The sequence below is a fragment of the Diorhabda carinulata genome, chromosome 6 (genome assembly GCF_026250575.1).
Source record: "Diorhabda carinulata isolate Delta chromosome 6, icDioCari1.1, whole genome shotgun sequence".
Classification (NCBI taxonomy): Eukaryota; Metazoa; Arthropoda; class Insecta; order Coleoptera; family Chrysomelidae; genus Diorhabda; species Diorhabda carinulata.
In genome coordinates this window covers 23220000-23246473 of record NC_079465.1, presented here as the reverse complement: position 1 = coordinate 23246473, position 26474 = coordinate 23220000, and the positions used below count along the sequence as shown (strand labels likewise).

General features: G+C 30.8%; 2 protein-coding genes across 2 annotated transcripts in view; one reads left to right on the top strand and one right to left on the bottom strand.

The window, feature by feature from the left end:
* Positions 1–26474, bottom strand: part of LOC130894988 (probable G-protein coupled receptor CG31760) — an 82399-nt gene that overhangs the window by 55898 nt on the left and 27 nt on the right. The gene's annotated exons all lie outside the window — the stretch shown is intronic.
* On the top strand, positions 8–26415 carry LOC130894987 (kinesin-like protein KIF12). Its single transcript, XM_057802072.1, has 16 exons — positions 8–104; positions 3387–3630; positions 5852–5947; positions 6601–6679; positions 8442–8660; positions 8712–8852; positions 8917–9107; positions 9166–9353; positions 9720–9838; positions 9896–10000; positions 10055–10178; positions 11247–11472; positions 11528–11630; positions 25694–25746; positions 25875–25976; positions 26065–26415. The coding sequence occupies exons 2-16, from the start codon at positions 3413–3415 to the stop codon at positions 26204–26206; spliced, it is 2106 nt and encodes a 701-aa protein (XP_057658055.1). The 5' UTR covers positions 8–104; positions 3387–3412; the 3' UTR covers positions 26207–26415.

Here is a 26474-nt window from a genome sequence, read left to right as displayed (position 1 = left end):
ATAAAATAGTTTGTCGTCAATATTTGCCGCGATATACACGAATTTTAGAATTTGTCTCGTAGAAATCGCGATGTTGAAAAAATTTGTTTCAACTTTATATTATGGTAAGTTTCGTCATATTGTCATTTATTTTAATAAAATTTTTTTCAAAATACGTGGAAAGTTTGAAATTTAATACATTTTTATAAATTTTTGTTTGTAAATATGCGATATTAAATATTCATATCAATACGTAATAATTAAAAAAAAATTTTTATTTAACGAAAAAAAAAACTTGTTTAATAGTAATATTTTACTAAATTGTTATTGAGTTATAATTCTTAATTTTATCTATGCTCCAAGTGATCTATATATTAATTATCCAATGCTTCGGCATAATTAATTAAGTTGTAATAACCCACTTTGATAAATAGGAAAAAATTACTTCTTTATAAGCTGATTGGTCGATAGTTTTGTTAAGATTTATGCTGATAAAGATTAATTCAGATAATGAAGATAAATTATTATATACATCCCTAGAAATAAGACGATTAGTTATTGTTTCTGTACTGAAATAATTACCCCAAAAATCTAAAGGTTTATGAAAAAATTAAAAAAAAAACGATGTAGTCTACAAAAAATATGCTTTCAGTATATTTTAACGAACTTAGTACTAAATATAAAGCATTGTCTTTATGAATTTTTTATTCCGTGCTAAAGATCATAATTAACAAAAATCAATTTAATGATTTTTTTTAAATCGCGTACGTTTTATAAACGTGACTGAAAAAACGTGACCATGAGATGAGGATTCAAAAAGGTTCCCCAACATTAATAACAACAGAAAAGTAAAGGTGTGTCAAAAAAGTTAGGTATGAATAATGTAAAAGTCAATGAACTTCCAATTTATTCGCCTGATTTGGTCAAGTCTGAATTCTAGTTATTCTGAAAAAATATCTACTTGGTGAATCTTTTACAAAAAAATATAACATAGATTATGACAGTTTCTAATAACAAATTACGATGTGTTTCCGAAAAAGACAATTTCTTAAGACAAATGACAATTTGTTTGTAAATAGGACAGTCTCTTAAGTCAAATGACGGTTCGTTTTGGAAAAAGACAGTCTCTAAAGACTTATGACCGTTTGTTTTCAAAATAGAGAGTCTCTAAAGTTATATGGTGGTTTGTTTTCGAAAAAAACAGCTCATAAAGACAAGTTACGGTTTCTTTCTGAAAATGACAGTCTTTACAATCAAATGACGGTTTGTTTAAAAAAAAACAGCCTCTAAACACAAATAACGGTTTATTTTTGAAGAAAACAGTCTTTATAGTCAAATGAAGGTTTGTTTTAATAAAAAAACAGCTTCTAAAGACAAACTACGGTTTTCTTTTGAAGATGACTGTCTTTATAATTTAATGACGGTTTGTTTTCCAAAAAGACAGCCTATAAAGACTTATGACCGTTTGTTTTCAAAATAGAGAATCTCTAAAGTCATATGGTGGTTTGTTTTCGAAAAAAACAGCTCATAAAGACAAATTACGGTTTCTTTCTGAAAATGACAGTCTTTACAGTCAAATGACGGTTTGTTTTCAAAAAAAAACAGCCTCTAAACACAAATAACGGTTTATTTTTGAAGAAAACAGTCTTTATAGTCAAATGAAGGTTTGTTTTAATAAAAAAACAGCTTCTAAAGACAAACTACGGTTTCTTTTTGAAGATGACAGTATTTATTGTTAAGTGAAATGTTTGTTTTCGAAAAAAGCAGCGCGTAAAGACTAAGGACGGTTTATTTTTGAAGAAAACAGGCTTTCTAGACAAATAAGGTTTGTTTAATAAAAAAATAGCTTCCGAAGACAAATTACGGTTTATTTTTGAAAAAGACAGTCTTTATAATTAAATGACGGTTTGTTTTCGAAAAAGACAGCCTCTAAATACTTATGACAGTTTGTTTTAGAAACAGAGAGTCTCTAACGTCATATGGTGGTTTGTTTTCGAAAAAAACAGCCTCTAAAGACAAACTACGGTTTTTTTTTGAAGATGACTGTCATTATAGGCAAATAATGGTTTGTTTTCCAAAAAGACAGCCTATAAAGACTTATGACGTTTTGTTTTCAAAATAAAGAGTCTCTAAAGTTATATGGTGGTTTGTTTTTCGAAAAAAACAGCTTCTAAAGACAACTTACGGTTTCTTTTTGAAAATGACAGTCTTTACAGTCAAATGACGGTTTTTTTTAGAAAAAAACAGCCTCTAAACACAAACTACGGGTTCTTCTTGAAGATAACAGTCTTTATTATCAAATGAGGGTTTGTTTTCAAAAAAAAAACAGCCTCTAAATACAAACTACGGTTTTTTTTTGAAGATGACTGTCATTATAGGCAAATAATGGTTTGTTTTCCAAAAAGACAGCCTATAAAGACTTATGACGTTTTGTTTTCAAAATAAAGAGTCTCTAAAGTTATATGGTGGTTTGTTTTTCGAAAAAAACAGCTTCTAAAGACAACTTACGGTTTCTTTTTGAAAATGACAGTCTTTATAGTCAAATAACGGTTTGTTTTGGATAAAGACAATTTGTTCTCAAAATAGACAGCATTTGAAAACAAATGATTCAAAAAGTATAATCTCCAATGACAAACATCACTTTCTTTTTGAAAAACAGAGCCTCTACAGACAAATAACGTTTTATTTTTGAAGCCTCTTAAGGCAGACGACAGTTTGTTTTTGATAAAGACAATCCCTAAAAAAATTAACGATTAATTTTTGAAAAAGATGTCCTCTATCCTTTTGTGTCCATTAAACAATCGAATTTTCTCTGCCCCTATTTGTTTGTACTTGTATGGCACTACTTCGAGGGGTAGGATTTGCATTTGCTTGTCGAATTATGAATGTAATAAAAATTTTTCCGTAACCGGAACTATATTAGCGAATCGTATAAATAGCAAATGTGATTTCGTGTCAAATATTACTAATTTTTTTCAGAAATATGTTAATGTTTGTATCAAGGGCGTTACTAAGTATATGGGCTCGTTTTCGAATCGATAAAAATATATATCTGAGCAAATATGTGAAGCGTTAACTGATTATTATTTGTTTAGGCCCAAATTTCAACTTCAATGATTTCTAAGTAATTGAAATAGATAATTTAAAAAAAAATAAAATTAATAATTCATTTGAATTGATTGGAAATGGAAGATAGTTTACAAATTTATTTTTTGTAACTAAGTAAAATAACTTTTATACTATATTATACGAGGTATTTCAAGATTATATTTTTGAAAATTACGCATTTTCGAACTAGATTTGAATTAAACAAATTGAAAATTTCACCCTATTTTATATAAGATCCATTCGATTAAACGATTAACAATTAAATTTTTATAATTTTTCAAGTTCCATTCCTATTTCAGACTTATTTTCATAATTTGATTAAAAAATGGTGACGAGACGTAGTCCTTCGACGTCTCGCGGTACTAGTCCTGCTAAAAATAAAAACAACGACAAAATCACTACTTCGAACACAGATAAAAAGTCTCCGATGAAATCTAGGATAGGAAATAGTCCAGAAAAACGGAACGGAAACAAGAAGGAAAACGGATCGAGAAGAAGTAGTCCAGCTAGAACAAATTCTTTAGTAAAATCACGAGATAGCGAGTAAGTTTTAGTATTTTTTGTGTTTTCATATATTACATCACTAAATAAATCGCGTGACTGACACACAGATGGCGCTGCCATTGTCAAATCCATATGACGTTTATCAAGTACCAGACGATTTAGTCATTTTACCAGCTGATCTACACCTATACCTAGAAGATATTTCCTACTAGATTCTACATCTCGAGAATACGTAGATTCCTCCTAAATGAGGTTATTTTTTGGGGGTTTTGTGCCCCAATTCCCACAAGGTGTTAGCACTACTTCTCCCAAGTACTGTAACATTTCAATAAAAGAGGCTTCCGACTTCTTAACTGTTTTGGTTATGAATCTTTTGAATTGTCTTAAGCCTGATTGTTTCTGAGCCAGTTTATATGCACTAAAAGCCGATCCAAACAGGTTTCTATAACTTCTGAGTACATAAATTCTATCTAAGTTATTTTCCTTGTGGTATTGATCGACAAATGGCAAAAAACAGCTTTTCCCGCTAGCTTTGAATCATTTTTATCATAATGAGATATATTTCGAGCTTTCGGAAGATCTTGACCAATAATTTTTAGTTTTATCGATTCTAGAAGTTTTGTTTTTCACTCTCACCCTATATAATAATATATTAAAGTTAAACAGACCATTATAGACATGCATGTTATAAAAAAAATGCCAATAACATGAAATAGTTACACATCAAATATCCACGATCAAAGTCGATAAAAATTTCCATGAAAATCGTGATTGAAATCGTCCTTGAATTTTCGTTTGGAATTTATTCGATTTTTATAGTTTCGAAATTTACATATCGAACATCGACACGAAAGATTTTCCGATGTTATGATAGCGACTCAATATTTTCAATAGAAAAGGTTTTTAAGAAAACTAGGTTTATACATATTTAGATAAAGGTCCATTGCAGCCTTTTTCTTCTTATAAAGTCTATCTAACTTTACACCACGGACATCACGGATGATCCGGAGCGCATTTAAACACCTGGACAAACCCCACAACCTGTCTTAACGACATTAAAGGATTCAAGTGAAAGGACATCGGACTTTGGTGATGATAATTAGGTCTATTTGAAGTCTTATGAGTTCAAAGGCTTCTCGCTTCGCCATATAGTTTTGAACCAAATCCAAGTCGTAAATTTTCATTCTCAATTTTTTTTTGATAGACGTAAAATCGATTCACGTATTTTTGTGTTTTTATTCCAAATTAATTATAGTGTGAATTTTTGATGAAACTAACTGATGAAAAAATGTAATACCTCCTAATGAAGCTAATTCTTAGTATATAATGGACGATGGGGTTTAATGATTTTCTATTTATAGATTTGATTCAATGAAAAAAGTAAATTCAAGGTTAACTTATAGGTTAACAACTAACGTTTGTGGGAAAAGTAATTTTGAATCGACAATAGACTTCTCAAGTAGTTCATTTATCTATGTGAATATTTAATAAAACGTCGTGGGATAATTTTCTTTTCAATTTACAAGGACGGACGTGTAATAGATTGTCTAATAATTAGAATTTTCATTTTTAATATGAAACACAAAGGAATCGAATTCTTTTTTCATAAAGATCGCTAAAAAAAACCCCAACACCTTTCGAATTTTTTTTCGTTGCCTTCCGTCATATTCTTCAGTGTCTTGTTCAAATACCAAACGATTTATTTGAGACAAAAACTAATTTATCTATACGTGGTGATGTTCTTTGACGGGGTAGTAAGCAAAAAAATATTTCAATCGTATATTGGCATCACTGGAAACGGATCTGCAGATCACCAAATGGTACTGAACGATTTTAAGATTGAGGTTAGAGAAATTGACCAAGCTGTTGATACTACTGATGGGGTTTTTATGTGAAACACCACTGAATCGAAAAAACATGCGGTGGATTGCAAATGGCGAACCTGCTTCTTGAAAGCTGATGGTGACCAATCTTCATAATCCATCCCTACAACTTCTCGTTTATTTTCTGCCACATTTTTCTGTTTTCTGCCAGTTTCTAGCCCCTACTCTTCTTAGATCATCTTTCATATCTTCTAATCATTTTGTCTCAAATTTGATGCGTTGAAATTCGATTTTTTTACAACTTCTTCTTCTCTTATTCTTTTGGTACTATCTACTAGGTGGTTTCTTTTTCTTGGGCCATGGTTCTGCTAGCTAATTATTTTTGGATCAGTTGATAAAATATGGATAATAGACTAATCAATTGATTTTCTTTATAGAAACGGCAGTATAGAAAGATTGGATGAAGATAATAATTTCCAAAGAATAATAACAAAATACAATGATATAGAAGATAATATTAATGTGGTTGTACGGTAAATAAATGTTTTCTCTATTGTTAAATGTCGAATAATTAATTCAAAAAATGACATCTAATCAGTTTTTCGAAAGTTGCTACTTAAATTTTGAGATATGGCAACACTGATGTGAATATGTCTAATCGTGAAGTTTGACAGTTTTGATGGTGAACGTATTCGGAACGAGATAATTCTATTATCGCGATGATTTTCTATGACTTTCAACGTGGATTAGACCAATGGAAATACGTTAAACAATAATCGGTTTTTTCAAGACCAAATCCAACGAAAGTTTTTCAAATGGCCATATCGCCATCGACATTTTTTTGACAGATGTATTCAGGGACACTATTCGTAGAAGACCACGACAATGCGAGTTCTCAAACATCAGTTCAAACAAAAACGTTTTTGAACAGTCAAAACATCGAATCGATTGGTCATTCGGCGTACAGTCTTTGTTTGACACCCAATGATTTTGTCCTATTTCCGCAAATAAAAAATAAATAGAAAGTTCAACGTTTTTCTAGACCTGAAGAAACGGTTAATGCGTTCAAATCACTTTTTGGGGGGTATGTACCTCAATCTGAATGGAAAAAATATTTGCCTGTCTCCGAACTTAAGTAGCAGCCCTCGTATTGTATATTTCAAATAAATTTAAACGGTTTTTTTAGAGTGAGACCTTTAGGACCGAAAGAATTAAAAAATGGAGAAGAAACGGTGGTTCAATTTCCAGGATGTGGACAGATACTGGTAAATAAAGTTTTCCACGCACGAAAGTGAAAAACTAAATTTGTACTCACCAATGTACGAAAATAATTTTTCAGAAACTTGGAGCTAGTATTTTAAATTTATTTAGCAAAATAAATGTAATTTGTTCATTCAAATTTTGGTTAGGTCTTTTTTGATAATTTTTCAGATATTTTTGGTCAATAAGTGACGCGGAAACTTTTTTTTCTTTTCTGCGAAATACCAACTTTTTCCACATTATTCTTCTTCTTTTCATAATCTTCCATTAATTTTCTTTCTGATATGGAACTTTTTCCCTTTTTTACTTAATTTTCACGGACATTTTTTACCAATAATCGACGCTGGAATTGGTTCGAATCGTTTTTCTTCTTTTTGTGCGAAGTACGAACTTTTCCACATTATTCTTCTTCTTTTCATAATCTTCCATTAATTTTCTCTCTGATATGGCACTTTTTCCCTTTTTTACTTAATTTTCACGGACATTTTTTACCAATAATCGACGCTGGAATTGGTTCGAATCGTTTTTCTTCTTCTTGTGCGAAGTACGAACTTTTCCACATTATTCTTCTTCTTTTTATAATCTTCCATTAATTTTCTTTCTGATATGGCACTTTTTCCCTTTTTTACTTAATTTTCACGGACATTTTTTACCAATAATCGACGCTGGAATTGGTTCGAATCGTTTTTCTTCTTCTTGTGCGAAGTACGAACTTTTCCACATTATTCTTCTTCTTTTTATAATCTTCCATTAATTTTCTTTCTGATATGGCACTTTTTTCCTTTTTTACTTAATTTTCACGGACATTTTTTACCAATAATCGACGCTGGAATTGGTTCGAATCGTTTTTCTTCTTCTTGTGCGAAGTACGAACTTTTCCACATTATTCTTCTTCTTTTTATAATCTTCCATTAATTTTCTTTCTGATATGGCACTTTTTCCCTTTTTTACTTAATTTTCACGGACATTTTTTACCAATAATCGACGCTGGAATTGGTTCGAATCGTTTTTCTTCTTCTTGTGCGAAGTACGAACTTTTCCACATTATTCTTCTTCTTTTTATAATCTTCCATTAATTTTCTTTCTGATATGGCACTTTTTCCCTTTTTTACTTAATTTTCACGGACATTTTTTACCAATAATCGACGCTGGAATTGGTTCGAATCGTTTTTCTTCTTCTTGTGCGAAGTACGAACTTTTCCACATTATTCTTCTTCTTTTTATAATCTTCCATTAATTTTCTTTCTGATATGGCACTTTTTTCCTTTTTTACTTAATTTTCACGGACATTTTTTACCAATAATCGACGCTGGAATTGGTTCGAATCGTTTTTCTTCTTCTTGTGCGAAGTACGAACTTTTCCACATTATTCTTCTTCTTTTCATAATCTTCCATTAATTTTCTCTCTGATATGGCACTTTTTCCCTTTTTTACTTAATTTTCACGGACATTTTTTACCAATAATCGACGCTGGAATTGGTTCGAACCGTTTTACTTCTTCTTGTGCGAAGTACGAACTTTTCCACATTATTCTTCTTCTTTTTACAATCTTCCATTAATTTTTTTGATGAAACGTCTATTTTCTTTGATAATTGATCTTTTATATGTAACTCTACCATTTAGCTATTAATAATCCAGCCCTCGGCAAATATCTTCGACAAAGTTTTCTTCTACTTTCATTTTCCTGTATTCAATTTCCTTTCAGAACTTTTCGCCACCAATTTTTTTCTTAAATTCTGTCTACTTTATAATATAACTACTACATAGGTCGATGGGATTCCCGGGGGTCCGAGCGGTGGCCAGAAACCGAAACTATTTTCATACAACGTAGTTTTCGAACCGGCGGCTACGCAAGAAGACATTCTACAATATTCCGGCATGAAAAGACTTATAGAAATGGCCGTGGAAGGTTTCAGATGTACGTGTTTTTGTTACGGACAAACCGGTAGCGGAAAAACTCATACCCTTACAGGTCCTCCAGGTCTAGTAAGTAAATCAACAAGATATTCCAGTTTTTAGAAAATGCGACTTTTTCAGTTCGGACTAAAACCTGCTCCTTATAGCGACGAGCACGGACTTATTTTTCGATCTTTTATTTATTTATTTCAATTAATACAAGAACAACCAGACATCCATTTTGTGCTGAAAGCAAGTTTTTTGGAAATATATAACGAAAAAGTGAGATTATTTTAAATTTATATTATTATTATTATTATTATTATTGATAAAATAATTGTTTAAGGTAATAGATTTATTAAATCCGGGAAGCTTACGAAAATCATTGGCGGTCAGATGGAGCAAAAAATCTCGCGGATTTTTCGTCGAAAACTTATTTTCCGTAGATTGCGAAGAATTCGACGATTTGTTGGCTGTTTTGGAAGAGGGTATGAGAAACAGATCAGTCGGTAAACACAATATGAACGAATATTCGAGGTTAAAATTATTATCAATCAATATTCTACAGGGTGTAATAATATATTACATATTTTAGCCGGAGTCATACAATTTTGAGCGTGTATATAACGTGCGAACAACCGGCTGAAAACGGCGTTTTCATATCGCGAACGGGGAAAATTAATTTCGTTGATTTGGCCGGTAGCGAAATGACAAAAAAGACGCAAAGCGAAGGGAAAACTTTAGAAGAAGCCAATAATATCAATAAAAGCCTCATGGTTTTAGGTAAGTGAGTATAATAGATCAAATTTGATGATAAAAGTTCGAGAAAAGATCTGATTCCAATTGGCAAATGATTTTGCATTATTTTGCATTGTAATGTATCGAGCCTTTAACTAATTATGCTCCGAGTGGATATCTGGGCATAATACACTGTTATAGAGGTGGATAAGTTATTTTGCTTACAGGCATTAATCAACTAGTTAAATTGACCATAAATTTTGTATTATTTGATCGCGGTGTAGTATGTGAAGTTTATTTGATCAATATTTTAATTTTCGTCGTTTATTATTCAAATTAAATTAAATATTATCTACCAATTCGATTGAACGAATTTTCTTATATTAAAAAAAAGAATTCAATGGATTCCAGGTTATTGTATATCGTCGTTAAGCGATTCTAAGAGATTGAAAAACCATATTCCGTACAGGGATTCCAAGTTAACGAAATTGTTAGCGGATTCGTTAGCGGGTAACGGAGTCACATTAATGGCAAGTTTGATTAATTGAGTTAAGCATTGAATATTTAATAAATTAAGTCTATTTTAGATAGCTTGTATATCGCCGTCGAAATCGAATATTCACGAAACTTTGAATACGCTCCGATACGCAGCCAGAGCGAAAAAAATAAGAACCAAACCAATCGTAGTAATGGTAAGTATTAAAACAACGAAAAAAACACCTTGTATAATATGTAATATTTTGTAGGACCCGAGGGAATCTCTCATTTTAAGTTTAAAACGGGAAATTAGTACATTACAAAACGAAAATCAGTACTTGAAATCGGCTTTGAACGCTTATTCGGAATCTAAAACTACAGTCGATTCTTCGGGTAAGTTAAAAAAAAATCCAATTTCGAACTGCTACGAGGGTTGCTATTTAAGTTTTGAGATAGATAAATAAAAACAAATATATTTATAATTGGATATGATGATATGATGATAATAATTTCGATTGAGGTACCTCTAAAACATGTGATTTGAACCCATCAACCGCTTCTCTAGACAAAATAGGGTTTTTTTCTGAAAAAATTGTAAGTGAGCCTTATATTTTCTAAAAAAAAACAGTCTCTAAGACAAACGACGCTTTGTTTTTGAAAAAAACAGTCTCTAAAGACAAATGAAGGTTTTTTTCTGAAAAAGTTGCAAGTGAACCTTATATTTTCGAAAAAAAAACAGTCTCTAAGACAAACGACGCTTTGTTTTTGAAAAAAACAGTCTCTAAAGACAAATGAAGGTTTTTTTCTGAACCTTATATTTTCGAAAATAGACAGTCTCTAAATATAAACGACGCTTTGTTTTTGAAAAAAACAGTCTCTAAAGACAAATGAAGGTTTTTTTCTGAACCTTATATTTTCGAAAATAGACAGTCTCTAAATATAAACGACGCTTTGTTTTTGAAAAAAAAAACAGTCTTTAAAGACAAACGACGTTTTGTTTTTGAAAAAGTTGCAAGTGAGCCTTATATTTTCGAAAATAGACAGTCTCTAAAAATAAACAACAGTCTCTAAAGACAAACGACGTTTTGTTTTTGAAAAAGTTGCAAGTGAACTTTATATTTTCTAAAAAAAAACAGTCTCTAAGACAAACGACGCTTTGTTTTTGAAAAAAACAGTGTCTAAAGACAAACGACGCTTTTTTTTTTAAAAACAGTCTATAAAGATAAACGTTGCTTTGTTTTTGAAAAAAAAAACAGTCTCTTAAGAGTAATAAAAGTGTTTTTCTGAAAAAGTTTACGTGTACCAAATAAGGACTATACGGTGGATGAAGAATCAATTCGATGTTTTGGATGTTCGAACACGTTTTTTGTTTAAACATCATCATGGAGTGAATAATCTCCACGTTTTGATATCTGAGGTATGATTTTCTTTACTTTTGTAACAATTCAATGATGTTTTTAGTTGAAAGAAGGATATTAAAAACTCCCCCGCACGTAGATTTGGAGGAATTGGCGAATTTGGAAGGACCGCAACTAGCGGAATTGGTCAAGTTGTATATGCAAGAGAATGAAGCGCTTCGAAAGGATAACGCCGAGCTGTTTACGTCGCGGGATCTACTTCAAAGAGACCACGAAGTTGTATGTAGAGAAAACGAGAGATTATTGAAGAAATTGGAAGAAGTTAATTCGTAAGTCTAACGAAATTGTACAAAATAATGAATTAAAATGTTTGTTATTTTCCAGTTCTCCATTGATTCCGACTAGGCCAGCTTTTTCTGCAGAAGTGATGAACGGTGATGGGGATGTAACGAACATTTGGACTAACTCGGAGCCTGAGAAATTTTCGGTAACGATGCATTACCTCAATTATATTTGAACTCTTTTTGAGGATCGTTTAGGTTACATACAAAGTCGACATTTTCAGTGAAAGACAAAGCAAAAAAGTTAGAAATTATCCTATACGCGGCCCTGCAGAAAAAAAAATAACACTCGCAGCGATATGGTGGTAATTGAAGAACAGTAATTCTAATTTCTTTGACCGTTTTGGAGTTTTGCTTATATTTTCGAAAAAGACAGTCTCTAATAACAACCGACGCTTTGTTTTTGAAAAAGACAGTCCCTAAAGACATATGACGGCTTAATTTTGAAAAATATTACTACCAAAAACAAATGACGATTTGTTTTCGAAAAAGACAGTCTCCAAAGACATATGACGGCTTAATTTTGAAAAATATTACTACCAAAAACAAATGACGATTCGTTTTCGAAAAAGAAAGTCTCTAAAGACATATGGCGGCTTAATTTCGAAAAATATCACCTGCAAAGACAAATGACGATTCGTTTTCGAAAAAGACAGTCTCCAAAGACATATGACGGCTTAATTTTGAAAAATATTACTACCAAAAACAAATGACGATTTGTTTTCGAAAAAGACAGTCTCCAAAGACATATGACGGCTTAATTTTGAAAAATATTACTACCAAAAACAAATGACGATTCGTTTTCGAAAAAGAAAGTCTCTAAAGACATATGGCGACTTAATTTTGAAAAATATCACCTGCAAAGACAAATGACGATTCGTTTTCGAAAAAGACAGTCTCCAAAGACATATGACGGCTTAATTTTGAAAAATATTACTACCAAAAACAAATGACGATTCGTTTTCAAAAAACATAGTCTCTAAAGACATATGGCGGCTTAATTTTGAAAAATATTACTACCAAAAACAAATGACGATTTGTTTTCGAAAAAGACAGTCTCCAAAGACATATGACGGCTTAATTTTGAAAAATATTACTACCAAAAACAAATGACGATTTGTTTTCGAAAAAGACAGTCTCCAAAGACATATGACGGCTTAATTTTGAAAAATATTACTACCAAAAACAAATGACGATTTGTTTTCGAAAAAGACAGTCTCCAAAGACATATGACGGCTTAATTTTGAAAAATATTACTACCAAAAACAAATGACGATTCGTTTTCGAAAAAGAAAGTCTCTAAAGACATATGGCGACTTAATTTTGAAAAATATTCCTTCCAAAGACAAATGACGATTTGTTCTTGAAAATGACAGTCTCCAAAGATATATGGCGGCTTAATTTTGAAAAATATTACTACCAAAAACAAATGACGATTTGTTTTCGAAAAAGACAGTCTCCAAAGACATATGACGGCTTAATTTTGAAAAATATTACTACCAAAAACAAATGACGATTTGTTTTCGAAAAAGACAGTCTCCAAAGACATATGACGGCTTAATTTTGAAAAATATTACTACCAAAAACAAATGACGATTCGTTTTCGAAAAAGAAAGTCTCTAAAGACATATGGCGACTTAATTTTGAAAAATATCACCTGCAAAGACAAATGACGATTCGTTTTCGAAAAAGACAGTCTCCAAAGACATATGACGGCTTAATTTTGAAAAATATTACTACCAAAAACAAATGACGATTCGTTTTCGAAAAAGAAAGTCTCTAAAGACATATGGCGGCTTAATTTTGAAAAATATTACTACCAAAAACAAATGACGATTTGTTTTCGAAAAAGACAGTCTCCAAAGACATATGACGGCTTAATTTTGAAAAATATTACTACCAAAAACAAATGACGATTTGTTTTCGAAAAAGACAGTCTCCAAAGACATATGACGGCTTAATTTTGAAAAATATTACTACCAAAAACAAATGACGATTCGTTTTCGAAAAAGAAAGTCTCTAAAGACATATGGCGACTTAATTTTGAAAAATATCACCTGCAAAGACAAATGACGATTCGTTTTCGAAAAAGACAGTCTCCAAAGACATATGACGGCTTAATTTTGAAAAATATTACTACCAAAAACAAATGACGATTCGTTTTCGAAAAAGAAAGTCTCTAAAGACATATGGCGACTTAATTTTGAAAAATATCACCTGCAAAGACAAATGACGATTCGTTTTCGAAAAAGAAAGTCTCTAAAGACATATGGCGACTTAATTTTGAAAAATATCACCTGCAAAGACAAATGACGATTCGTTTTCGAAAAAGAAAGTCTCTAAAGACATATGGCGACTTAATTTTGAAAAATATCACCTGCAAAGACAAATGACGATTCGTTTTCGAAAAAGACAGTCTCCAAAGACATATGACGGCTTAATTTTGAAAAATATTACTACCAAAAACAAATGACGATTCGTTTTCGAAAAAGAAAGTCTCTAAAGACATATGGCGGCTTAATTTTGAAAAATATTACTACCAAAAACAAATGACGATTTGTTTTCGAAAAAGACAGTCTCCAAAGACATATGACGGCTTAATTTTGAAAAATATTACTACCAAAAACAAATGACGATTTGTTTTCGAAAAAGACAGTCTCCAAAGACATATGACGGCTTAATTTTGAAAAATATTACTACCAAAAACAAATGACGATTCGTTTTCGAAAAAGAAAGTCTCTAAAGACATATGGCGACTTAATTTTGAAAAATATCACCTGCAAAGACAAATGACGATTCGTTTTCGAAAAAGACAGTCTCCAAAGACATATGACGGCTTAATTTTGAAAAATATTACTACCAAAAACAAATGACGATTTGTTTTCGAAAAAGACAGTCTCCAAAGACATATGACGGCTTAATTTTGAAAAATATTACTACCAAAAACAAATGACGATTCGTTTTCGAAAAAGAAAGTCTCTAAAGACATATGGCGACTTAATTTTGAAAAATATCACCTGCAAAGACAAATGACGATTCGTTTTCGAAAAAGACAGTCTCCAAAGACATATGACGGCTTAATTTTGAAAAATATTACTACCAAAAACAAATGACGATTTGTTTTCGAAAAAGACAGTCTCCAAAGACATATGACGGCTTAATTTTGAAAAATATTACTACCAAAAACAAATGACGATTTGTTTTCGAAAAAGACAGTCTCCAAAGACATATGACGGCTTAATTTTGAAAAATATTACTACCAAAAACAAATGACGATTCGTTTTCGAAAAAGAAAGTCTCTAAAGACATATGGCGACTTAATTTTGAAAAATATCACCTGCAAAGACAAATGACGATTCGTTTTCGAAAAAGACAGTCTCCAAAGACATATGACGGCTTAATTTTGAAAAATATTACTACCAAAAACAAATGACGATTCGTTTTCGAAAAAGAAAGTCTCTAAAGACATATGGCGACTTAATTTTGAAAAATATCACCTGCAAAGACAAATGACGATTCGTTTTCGAAAAAGAAAGTCTCTAAAGACATATGGCGACTTAATTTTGAAAAATATCACCTGCAAAGACAAATGACGATTCGTTTTCGAAAAAGAAAGTCTCTAAAGACATATGGCGACTTAATTTTGAAAAATATCACCTGCAAAGACAAATGACGATTCGTTTTCGAAAAAGACAGTCTCCAAAGACATATGACGGCTTAATTTTGAAAAATATTACTACCAAAAACAAATGACGATTCGTTTTCGAAAAAGAAAGTCTCTAAAGACATATGGCGGCTTAATTTTGAAAAATATTACTACCAAAAACAAATGACGATTTGTTTTCGAAAAAGACAGTCTCCAAAGACATATGACGGCTTAATTTTGAAAAATATTACTACCAAAAACAAATGACGATTTGTTTTCGAAAAAGACAGTCTCCAAAGACATATGACGGCTTAATTTTGAAAAATATTACTACCAAAAACAAATGACGATTCGTTTTCGAAAAAGAAAGTCTCTAAAGACATATGGCGACTTAATTTTGAAAAATATCACCTGCAAAGACAAATGACGATTCGTTTTCGAAAAAGACAGTCTCCAAAGACATATGACGGCTTAATTTTGAAAAATATTACTACCAAAAACAAATGACGATTTGTTTTCGAAAAAGACAGTCTCCAAAGACATATGACGGCTTAATTTTGAAAAATATTACTACCAAAAACAAATGACGATTCGTTTTCGAAAAAGAAAGTCTCTAAAGACATATGGCGACTTAATTTTGAAAAATATCACCTGCAAAGACAAATGACGATTCGTTTTCGAAAAAGACAGTCTCCAAAGACATATGACGGCTTAATTTTGAAAAATATTACTACCAAAAACAAATGACGATTCGTTTTCAAAAAACATAGTCTCTAAAGACATATGGCGGCTTAATTTTGAAAAATATTACTACCAAAAACAAATGACGATTTGTTTTCGAAAAAGACAGTCTCCAAAGACATATGACGGCTTAATTTTGAAAAATATTACTACCAAAAACAAATGACGATTTGTTTTCGAAAAAGACAGTCTCCAAAGACATATGACGGCTTAATTTTGAAAAATATTACTACCAAAAACAAATGACGATTTGTTTTCGAAAAAGACAGTCTCCAAAGACATATGACGGCTTAATTTTGAAAAATATTACTACCAAAAACAAATGACGATTCGTTTTCGAAAAAGAAAGTCTCTAAAGACATATGGCGACTTAATTTTGAAAAATATTCCTTCCAAAGACAAATGACGATTTGTTCTTGAAAATGACAGTCTCCAAAGATATATGGCGGCTTAATTTTGAAAAATATTACTACCAAAAACAAATGACGATTTGTTTTCGAAAAAGACAGTCTCCAAAGACATATGACGGCTTAATTTTGAAAAATATTACTACCAAAAACAAATGACGATTTGTTTTCGAAAAAGACAGTCTCCAAAGACATATGACGGCTTAATTTTGAAAAATATTACTACCAAAAACAAATGACGATTCGTTTTCGAAAAAGAAAGTCTCTAAAGACATATGGCGACTTAATTTTGAAAAATATCACCTGCAAAGACAAATGACGATTCGTTTTCGAAAAAGACAGTCTCCAAAGACATATGACGGCTTAATTTTGAAAAATATTACTACCAAAAACAAATGACGATTCGTTTTCGAAAAAGAAAGTCTCTAAAGACATATGGCGGCTTAATTTTGAAAAATATTACTACCAAAAACAAATGACGATTTGTTTTCGAAAAAGACAGTCTCCAAAGACATATGACGGCTTAATTTTGAAAAATATTACTACCAAAAACAAATGACGATTTGTTTTCGAAAAAGACAGTCTCCAAAGACATATGACGGCTTAATTTTGAAAAATATTACTACCAAAAACAAATGACGATTCGTTTTCGAAAAAGAAAGTCTCTAAAGACATATGGCGACTTAATTTTGAAAAATATCACCTGCAAAGACAAATGACGATTCGTTTTCGAAAAAGACAGTCTCCAAAGACATATGACGGCTTAATTTTGAAAAATATTACTACCAAAAACAAATGACGATTTGTTTTCGAAAAAGACAGTCTCCAAAGACATATGACGGCTTAATTTTGAAAAATATTACTACCAAAAACAAATGACGATTTGTTTTCGAAAAAGACAGTCTCCAAAGACATATGACGGCTTAATTTTGAAAAATATTACTACCAAAAACAAATGACGATTCGTTTTCGAAAAAGACAGTCTCCAAAGACATATGACGGCTTAATTTTGAAAAATATTACTACCAAAAACAAATGACGATTTGTTTTCGAAAAAGACAGTCTCCAAAGACATATGACGGCTTAATTTTGAAAAATATTACTACCAAAAACAAATGACGATTTGTTTTCGAAAAAGACAGTCTCCAAAGACATATGACGGCTTAATTTTGAAAAATATTACTACCAAAAACAAATGACGATTCGTTTTCGAAAAAGACAGTCTCCAAAGACATATGACGGCTTAATTTTGAAAAATATTACTACCAAAAACAAATGACGATTTGTTTTCGAAAAAGACAGTCTCCAAAGACATATGACGGCTTAATTTTGAAAAATATTACTACCAAAAACAAATGACGATTTGTTTTCGGAAAAGACAGTCTCCAAAGACATATGACGGCTTAATTTTGAAAAATATTACTACCAAAAACAAATGACGATTTGTTTTCGAAAAAGACAGTCTCCAAAGACATATGACGGCTTAATTTTGAAAAATATTACTACCAAAAACAAATGACGATTTGTTTTCGGAAAAGACAGTCTCCAAAGACATATGACGGCTTAATTTTAAAAAATATTACTACCAAAAACAAATGACGATTTGTTTTCGAAAAAGACAGTCTCCAAAGACATATGACGGCTTAATTTTGAAAAATATTACTACCAAAAACAAATGACGATTTGTTTTCGAAAAAGACAGTCTCCAAAGACATATGACGGCTTAATTTTGAAAAATATTACTACCAAAAACAAATGACGATTTGTTTTCGAAAAAGACAGTCTCCAAAGACATATGACGGCTTAATTTTGAAAAATATTACTACCAAAAACAAATGACGATTCGTTTTCGAAAAAGACAGTCTCCAAAGACATATGACGGCTTAATTTTGAAAAATATTACTACCAAAAACAAATGACGATTTGTTTTCGAAAAAGACAGTCTCCAAAGACATATGACGGCTTAATTTTGAAAAATATTACTACCAAAAACAAATGACGATTTGTTTTCGGAAAAGACAGTCTCCAAAGACATATGACGGCTTAATTTTGAAAAATATTACTACCAAAAACAAATGACGATTTGTTTTCGAAAAAGACAGTCTCCAAAGACATATGACGGCTTAATTTTGATAAATATTACTACCAAAAACAAATGACGATTCGTTTTCGAAAAAGAAAGTCTCTAAAGACATATGGCGACTTAATTTTGAAAAATATCACCTGCAAAGACAAATGACGATTCGTTTTCGAAAAAGACAGTCTCCAAAGACATATGACGGCTTAATTTTGAAAAATATTACTACCAAAAACAAATGACGATTTGTTTTCGAAAAAGACAGTCTCCAAAGACATATGACGGCTTAATTTTGAAAAATATTACTACCAAAAACAAATGACGATTTGTTTTCGAAAAAGACAGTCTCCAAAGACATATGATGGCTTAATTTTGAAAAATATTACTACCAAAAACAAATGACGATTCGTTTTCGAAAAAGAAAGTCTCTAAAGACATATGGCGACTTAATTTTGAAAATATTACTACCAAAAACAAATGACGATTCGTTTTCAAAAAACATAGTCTCTAAAGACATATGGCGGCTTAATTTTAAAAAATATTACTACCAAAAACAAATGACGATTTGTTTTCGAAAAAGACAGTCTCCAAAGACATATGACGGCTTAATTTTGAAAAATATTACTACCAAAAACAAATGACGATTTGTTTTCGAAAAAGACAGTCTCCAAAGACATATGACGGCTTAATTTTGAAAAATATTACTACCAAAAACAAATGACGATTTGTTTTCGAAAAAGACAGTCTCCAAAGACATATGACGGCTTAATTTTGAAAAATATTACTACCAAAAACAAATGACGATTTGTTTTCGAAAAAGACAGTCTCCAAAGACATATGACGGCTTAATTTTGAAAAATATTACTACCAAAAACAAATGACGATTTGTTTTCGAAAAAGACAGTCTCCAAAGACATATGACGGCTTAATTTTGAAAAATATTACTACCAAAAACAAATGACGATTTGTTTTCGAAAAAGACAGTCTCCAAAGACATATGACGGCTTAATTTTGAAAAATATTACTACCAAAAACAAATGACGATTTGTTTTCGAAAAAGACAGTCTCCAAAGACATATAACGGCTTAATTTTGAAAAATATTACTACCAAAAACAAATGACGATTCGTTTTCGAAAAAGAAAGTCTCTAAAGACATATGGCGACTTAATTTTGAAAAATATCACCTGCAAAGACAAATGACGATTCGTTTTCGAAAAAGACAGTCTCCAAAGACATATGACGGCTTAATTTTGAAAAATATTACTACCAAAAACAAATGACGATTTGTTTTCGAAAAAGAAAGTCTCCAAAGACATATGACGGCTTAATTTTGAAAAATATTACTACCAAAAACAAATGACGATTCGTTTTCGAAAAAGAAAGTCTCTAAAGACATATGGCGACTTAATTTTGAAAATATTACTACCAAAAACAAATGACGATTCGTTTTCAAAAAACATAGTCTCTAAAGACATATGGCGGCTTAATTTTGAAAAATATTACTACCAAAAACAAATGACAATTTGTTTTCGAAAAAGACAGTCTCCAAAGACATATGACGGCTTAATTTTGAAAAATATTACTACCAAAAACAAATGACGATTTGTTTTCGAAAAAGACAGTCTCCAAAGACATATGACGGCTTAATTTTGAAAAATATTACTACCAAAAACAAATGACGATTCGTTTTCGAAAAAGAAAGTCTCTAAAGACATATGGCGACTTAATTTTGAAAAATATCACCTGCAAAGACAAATGACGATTCGTTTTCGAAAAAGACAGTCTCCAAAGACATATGACGGCTTAATTTTGAAAAATATTACTACCAAAAACAAATGACGATTTGTTTTCGAAAAAGACAGTCTCCAAAGACATATGACGGCTTAATTTTGAAAAATATTACTACCAAAAACAAATGACGATTCGTTTTCGAAAAAGAAAGTCTCTAAAGACATATGGCGACTTAATTTTGAAAAATATCACCTGCAAAGACAAATGACGATTCGTTTTCGAAAAAGACAGTCTCCAAAGACATATGACGGCTTAATTTTGAAAAATATTACTACCAAAAACAAATGACGATTCGTTTTCAAAAAACATAGTCTCTAAAGACATATGGCGGCTTAATTTTGAAAAATATTACTACCAAAAACAAATGACGATTTGTTTTCGAAAAAGACAGTCTCCAAAGACATATGACGGCTTAATTTTGAAAAATATTACTACCAAAAACAAATGACGATTTGTTTTCGAAAAAGACAGTCTCCAAAGACATATGACGGCTTAATTTTGAAAAATATTACTACCAAAAACAAATGACGATTTGTTTTCGAAAAAGACAGTCTCCAAAGACATATGACGGCTTAATTTTGAAAAATATTACTACCAAAAACAAATGACGATTCGTTTTCGAAAAAGAAAGTCTCTAAAGACATATGGCGACTTAATTTTGAAAAATATCACCTGCAAAGACAAATGACGATTCGTTTTCGAAAAAGACAGTCTCCAAAGACATATGACGGCTTAATTTTGAAAAATATCACCTGCAAAGACAAATGACGATTCGTTTTCGAAAAAGACAGTCTCCAAAGACATATGACGGCTTAATTTTGAAAAATATTACTACCAAAAACAAATGACGATTTGTTTTCGAAAAAGACAGTCTCCAAAGACATATGACGGCTTAATTTTGAAAAATATTACTACCAAAAACAAATGACGATTTGTTTTCGAAAAAGACAGTCTCCAAAGACATATGACGGCTTAATTTTGAAAAATATTACTACCAAAAACAAATGACGATTTGTTTTCGAAAAAGACAGTCTCCAAAGACATATGACGGCTTAATTTTGAAAAATATTACTACCAAAAACAAATGACGATTCGTTTTCGAAAAAGAAAGTCTCTAAAGACATATGGCGACTTAATTTTGAAAAATATCACCTGCAAAGACAAATGACGATTCGTTTTCGAAAAAGACAGTCTCCAAAGACATATGACGGCTTAATTTTGAAAAATATTACTACCAAAAACAAATGACGATTTGTTTTCGAAAAAGACAGTCTCCAAAGACATATGACGGCTTAATTTTGAAAAATATTACTACCAAAAACAAATGACGATTCGTTTTCGAAAAAGAAAGTCTCTAAAGACATATGGCGACTTAATTTTGAAAAATATCACCTGCAAAGACAAATGACGATTCGTTTTCGAAAAAGACAGTCTCCAAAGACATATGACGGCTTAATTTTGAAAAATATTACTACCAAAAACAAATGACGATTTGTTTTCGAAAAAGACAGTCTCCAAAGACATATGACGGCTTAATTTTGAAAAATATTACTACCAAAAACAAATGACGATCCGTTTTCGAAAAAGACAGTCTCCAAAGACATATGACGGCTTAATTTTGAAAAATATTACTACCAAAAACAAATGACGATTTGTTTTCGAAAAAGACAGTCTCCAAAGACATATGACGGCTTAATTTTGAAAAATATTACTACCAAAAACAAATGACGATTCGTTTTCGAAAAAGAAAGTCTCTAAAGACATATGGCGACTTAATTTTGAAAAATATCACCTGCAAAGACAAATGACGATTCGTTTTCGAAAAAGACAGTCTCCAAAGACATATGACGGCTTAATTTTGAAAAATATTACTACCAAAAACAAATGACGATTTGTTTTCGAAAAAGACAGTCTCCAAAGACATATGACGGCTTAATTTTGAAAAATATTACTACCAAAAACAAATGACGATTCGTTTTCGAAAAAGAAAGTCTCTAAAGACATATGGCGACTTAATTTTGAAAAATATCACCTGCAAAGACAAATGACGATTCGTTTTCGAAAAAGACAGTCTCCAAAGACATATGACGGCTTAATTTTGAAAAATATTACTACCAAAAACAAATGACGATTTGTTTTCGAAAAAGACAGTCTCCAAAGACATATGACGGCTTAATTTTGAAAAATATTACTACCAAAAACAAATGACGATTCGTTTTCGAAAAAGAAAGTCTCTAAAGACATATGGCGACTTAATTTTGAAAAATATCACCTGCAAAGACAAATGACGATTCGTTTTCGAAAAAGACAGTCTCCAAAGACATATGACGGCTTAATTTTGAAAAATATTACTACCAAAAACAAATGACGATTCGTTTTCAAAAAACATAGTCTCTAAAGACATATGGCGGCTTAGTTTTGAAAAATATTACTACCAAAAACAAATGACGATTTGTTTTCGAAAAAGACAGTCTCCAAAGACATATGACGGCTTAATTTTGAAAAATATTACTACCAAAAACAAATGACGATTTGTTTTCGAAAAAGACAGTCTCCAAAGACATATGACGGCTTAATTTTGAAAAATATTACTACCAAAAACAAATGACGATTTGTTTTCGAAAAAGACAGTCTCCAAAGACATATGACGGCTTAATTTTGAAAAATATTACTACCAAAAACAAATGACGATTCGTTTTCGAAAAAGAAAGTCTCTAAAGACATATGGCGACTTAATTTTGAAAAATATCACCTGCAAAGACAAATGACGATTCGTTTTCGAAAAAGACAGTCTCCAAAGACATATGACGGCTTAATTTTGAAAAATATCACCTGCAAAGACAAATGACGATTCGTTTTCGAAAAAGACAGTCTCCAAAGACATATGACGGCTTAATTTTGAAAAATATTACTACCAAAAACAAATGACGATTTGTTTTCGAAAAAGACAGTCTCCAAAGACATATGACGGCTTAATTTTGAAAAATATTACTACCAAAAACAAATGACGATTTGTTTTCGAAAAAGACAGTCTCCAAAGACATATGACGGCTTAATTTTGAAAAATATTACTACCAAAAACAAATGACGATTTGTTTTCGAAAAAGACAGTCTCCAAAGACATATGACGGCTTAATTTTGAAAAATATTACTACCAAAAACAAATGACGATTCGTTTTCGAAAAAGAAAGTCTCTAAAGACATATGGCGACTTAATTTTGAAAAATATCACCTGCAAAGACAAATGACGATTCGTTTTCGAAAAAGACAGTCTCCAAAGACATATGACGGCTTAATTTTGAAAAATATTACTACCAAAAACAAATGACGATTTGTTTTCGAAAAAGACAGTCTCCAAAGACATATGACGGCTTAATTTTGAAAAATATTACTACCAAAAACAAATGACGATCCGTTTTCGAAAAAGACAGTCTCCAAAGACATATGACGGCTTAATTTTGAAAAATATTACTACCAAAAACAAATGACGATTTGTTTTCGAAAAAGACAGTCTCCAAAGACATATGACGGCTTAATTTTGAAAAATATTACTACCAAAAACAAATGACGATTCGTTTTCGAAAAAGAAAGTCTCTAAAGACATATGGCGACTTAATTTTGAAAAATATCACCTGCAAAGACAAATGACGATTCGTTTTCGAAAAAGACAGTCTCCAAAGACATATGACGGCTTAATTTTGAAAAATATTACTACCAAAAACAAATGACGATTTGTTTTCGAAAAAGACAGTCTCCAAAGACATATGACGGCTTAATTTTGAAAAATATTACTACCAAAAACAAATGACGATTCGTTTTCGAAAAAGACAGTCTCCAAAGACATATGACGGCTTAATTTTGAAAAATATTACTACCAAAAACAAATGACGATTTGTTTTCGAAAAAGACAGTCTCCAAAGACATATGACGGCTTAATTTTGAAAAATATTACTACCAAAAACAAATGACGATTTGTTTTCGAAAAAGACAGTCTCCAAAGACATATGACGGCTTAATTTTGAAAAATATTACTACCAAAAACAAATGACGATTCGTTTTCGAAAAAGAAAGTCTCTAAAGACATATGGCGACTTAATTTTGAAAAATATCACCTGCAAAGACAAATGACGATTCGTTTTCGAAAAAGACAGTCTCCAAAGACATATGACGGCTTAATTTTGAAAAATATTACTACCAAAAACAAATGACGATCCGTTTTCGAAAAAGAAAGTCTCTAAAGACATATGGCGACTTAATTTTGAAAATATTACTACCAAAAACAAATGACGATTCGTTTTCAAAAAACATAGTCTCTAAAGACATATGGCGGCTTAATTTTGAAAAATATCACCTGCAAAGACAAATGACGATTTGTTTTCGAAAAAGACAGTCTCCAAAGACATATGACGGCTTAATTTTGAAAAATATTACTACCAAAAACAAATGACGATTCGTTTTCGAAAAAGAAAGTCTCTAAAGACATATGGCGACTTAATTTTGAAAAATATCACCTGCAAAGACAAATGACGATTCGTTTTCGAAAAAGACAGTCTCCAAAGACATATGACGGCTTAATTTTGAAAAATATTACTACCAAAAACAAATGACGATTTGTTTTCGAAAAAGACAGTCTCCAAAGACATATGACGGCTTAATTTTGAAAAATATTACTACCAAAAACAAATGACGATTCGTTTTCGAAAAAGAAAGTCTCTAAAGACATATGGCGACTTAATTTTGAAAATATTACTACCAAAAACAAATGACGATTCGTTTTCAAAAAACATAGTCTCTAAAGACATATGGCGGCTTAATTTTGAAAAATATTACTGAAAAAGGGGTAAATGAGCCTTATATTTTTGGAAAGACTGAATCTGACGACAAATAATAAATTGTTTTAGGAAAAAGCAGTGTCTACAGATAAACACACTTTGTTTTTGAAACAAATTAACAGTTACATGTCAAAAAAGAAGTCTTTGGCAACAAATATCCATTTATTTTTGAAAAAAAAAGTAGTTTTCTAAGACCTTTACTAATGTATGTTTTAACTAAGATAATAAAATATTCAAAAAATGTTTGGATTTGGGTATAAGAAATAAAATACCAAACGAATTAGCAGAAAATTTAGGTAATAAACGACAAAGTATTCTATTTAAAGTAGGCAACTTATAAATGCTTTAAATTGTGCGTGTCGGCGCCCAAGTTTGAAGTACCCTGTATAAAATTTGAATTACATGCATATATGAAGCTAAAGAGCAGGTGCTTGTTGTTTATAGGTTAGAATTTGACGTCATTAGCTTCGTTATTTAGGAAGGTTTTTTTCAAAATTTGGAAAAACATTGAAATATCTCGAAAATACTTTATGTTTGGTATAATTCATTGTGTATACATGTATGTATACAAAAATAAAATATTAAGTTCCATTTGAAATAAAGTTGACGACGATTTCCAGTATATTTGTACTCAACGTCATCCAACAACAACAATAAAACTTTTTAACACCCTCGTATATGTTAATTTATCTCAGAAAATATCATTTTTTGCAGAATATTCCAGAATCCATTAAAAAGGAACTAGACAAACGCCAAATAGGGAACAGGTAAAATAAAATTGGATATTTTTAATTTCCGTTAATACATACAGGGTTTTTCGGAAATTATGATGTAATACAACCCAAATTTGTACTATAACTGTTTAATTCATTGAAAAAAAAATATTTTTTTATAGTAACCAAATAAAAAGTCACCTCAAGCATAATACAACAGAAGAAAATCAAACGAAAAATCGTCGTTTGCAAACACCACAAACTCAAGATAAAAACATAAAAAAGTAAGTGAATAATTCGTAGCTAGTCCTTTCCCACTCGTGAATAATCCAATTCGAATGCGTAATTATTTATAAAAATTATTTGTTAAAGACCTACAAGCGATTTAAAAGATGACGTAGAACTAAATGAAGACCAAAGAAGATTTTCGGTAGCAAGACGCGACAGCAAACAAAAAAATAATTCAGAAGTTTTCGGCAGTATGATTTCGTTAAACGATGAAGAAATTAGTTGAAAAATCCACGTATACGTCAATATATCGATAAAAAAATTCCTGTTTTAGCATTAAAATTTAAAAGATATTGATTGTTTTATTAAAATTCACATCACACCTTTACAAATGATAAATTCCACAATTTTTCATCACTTATTTTCAAAGTTTTTTTAATGTAATCGTTAGCAAACAAAAATAGTTTTTAATTTATATTAGAAATACGAGTAATTAATAAATGAAAGTTTAAAGAATCCTGAAATTATTTTGTAATAATAAATTTTATAACTCA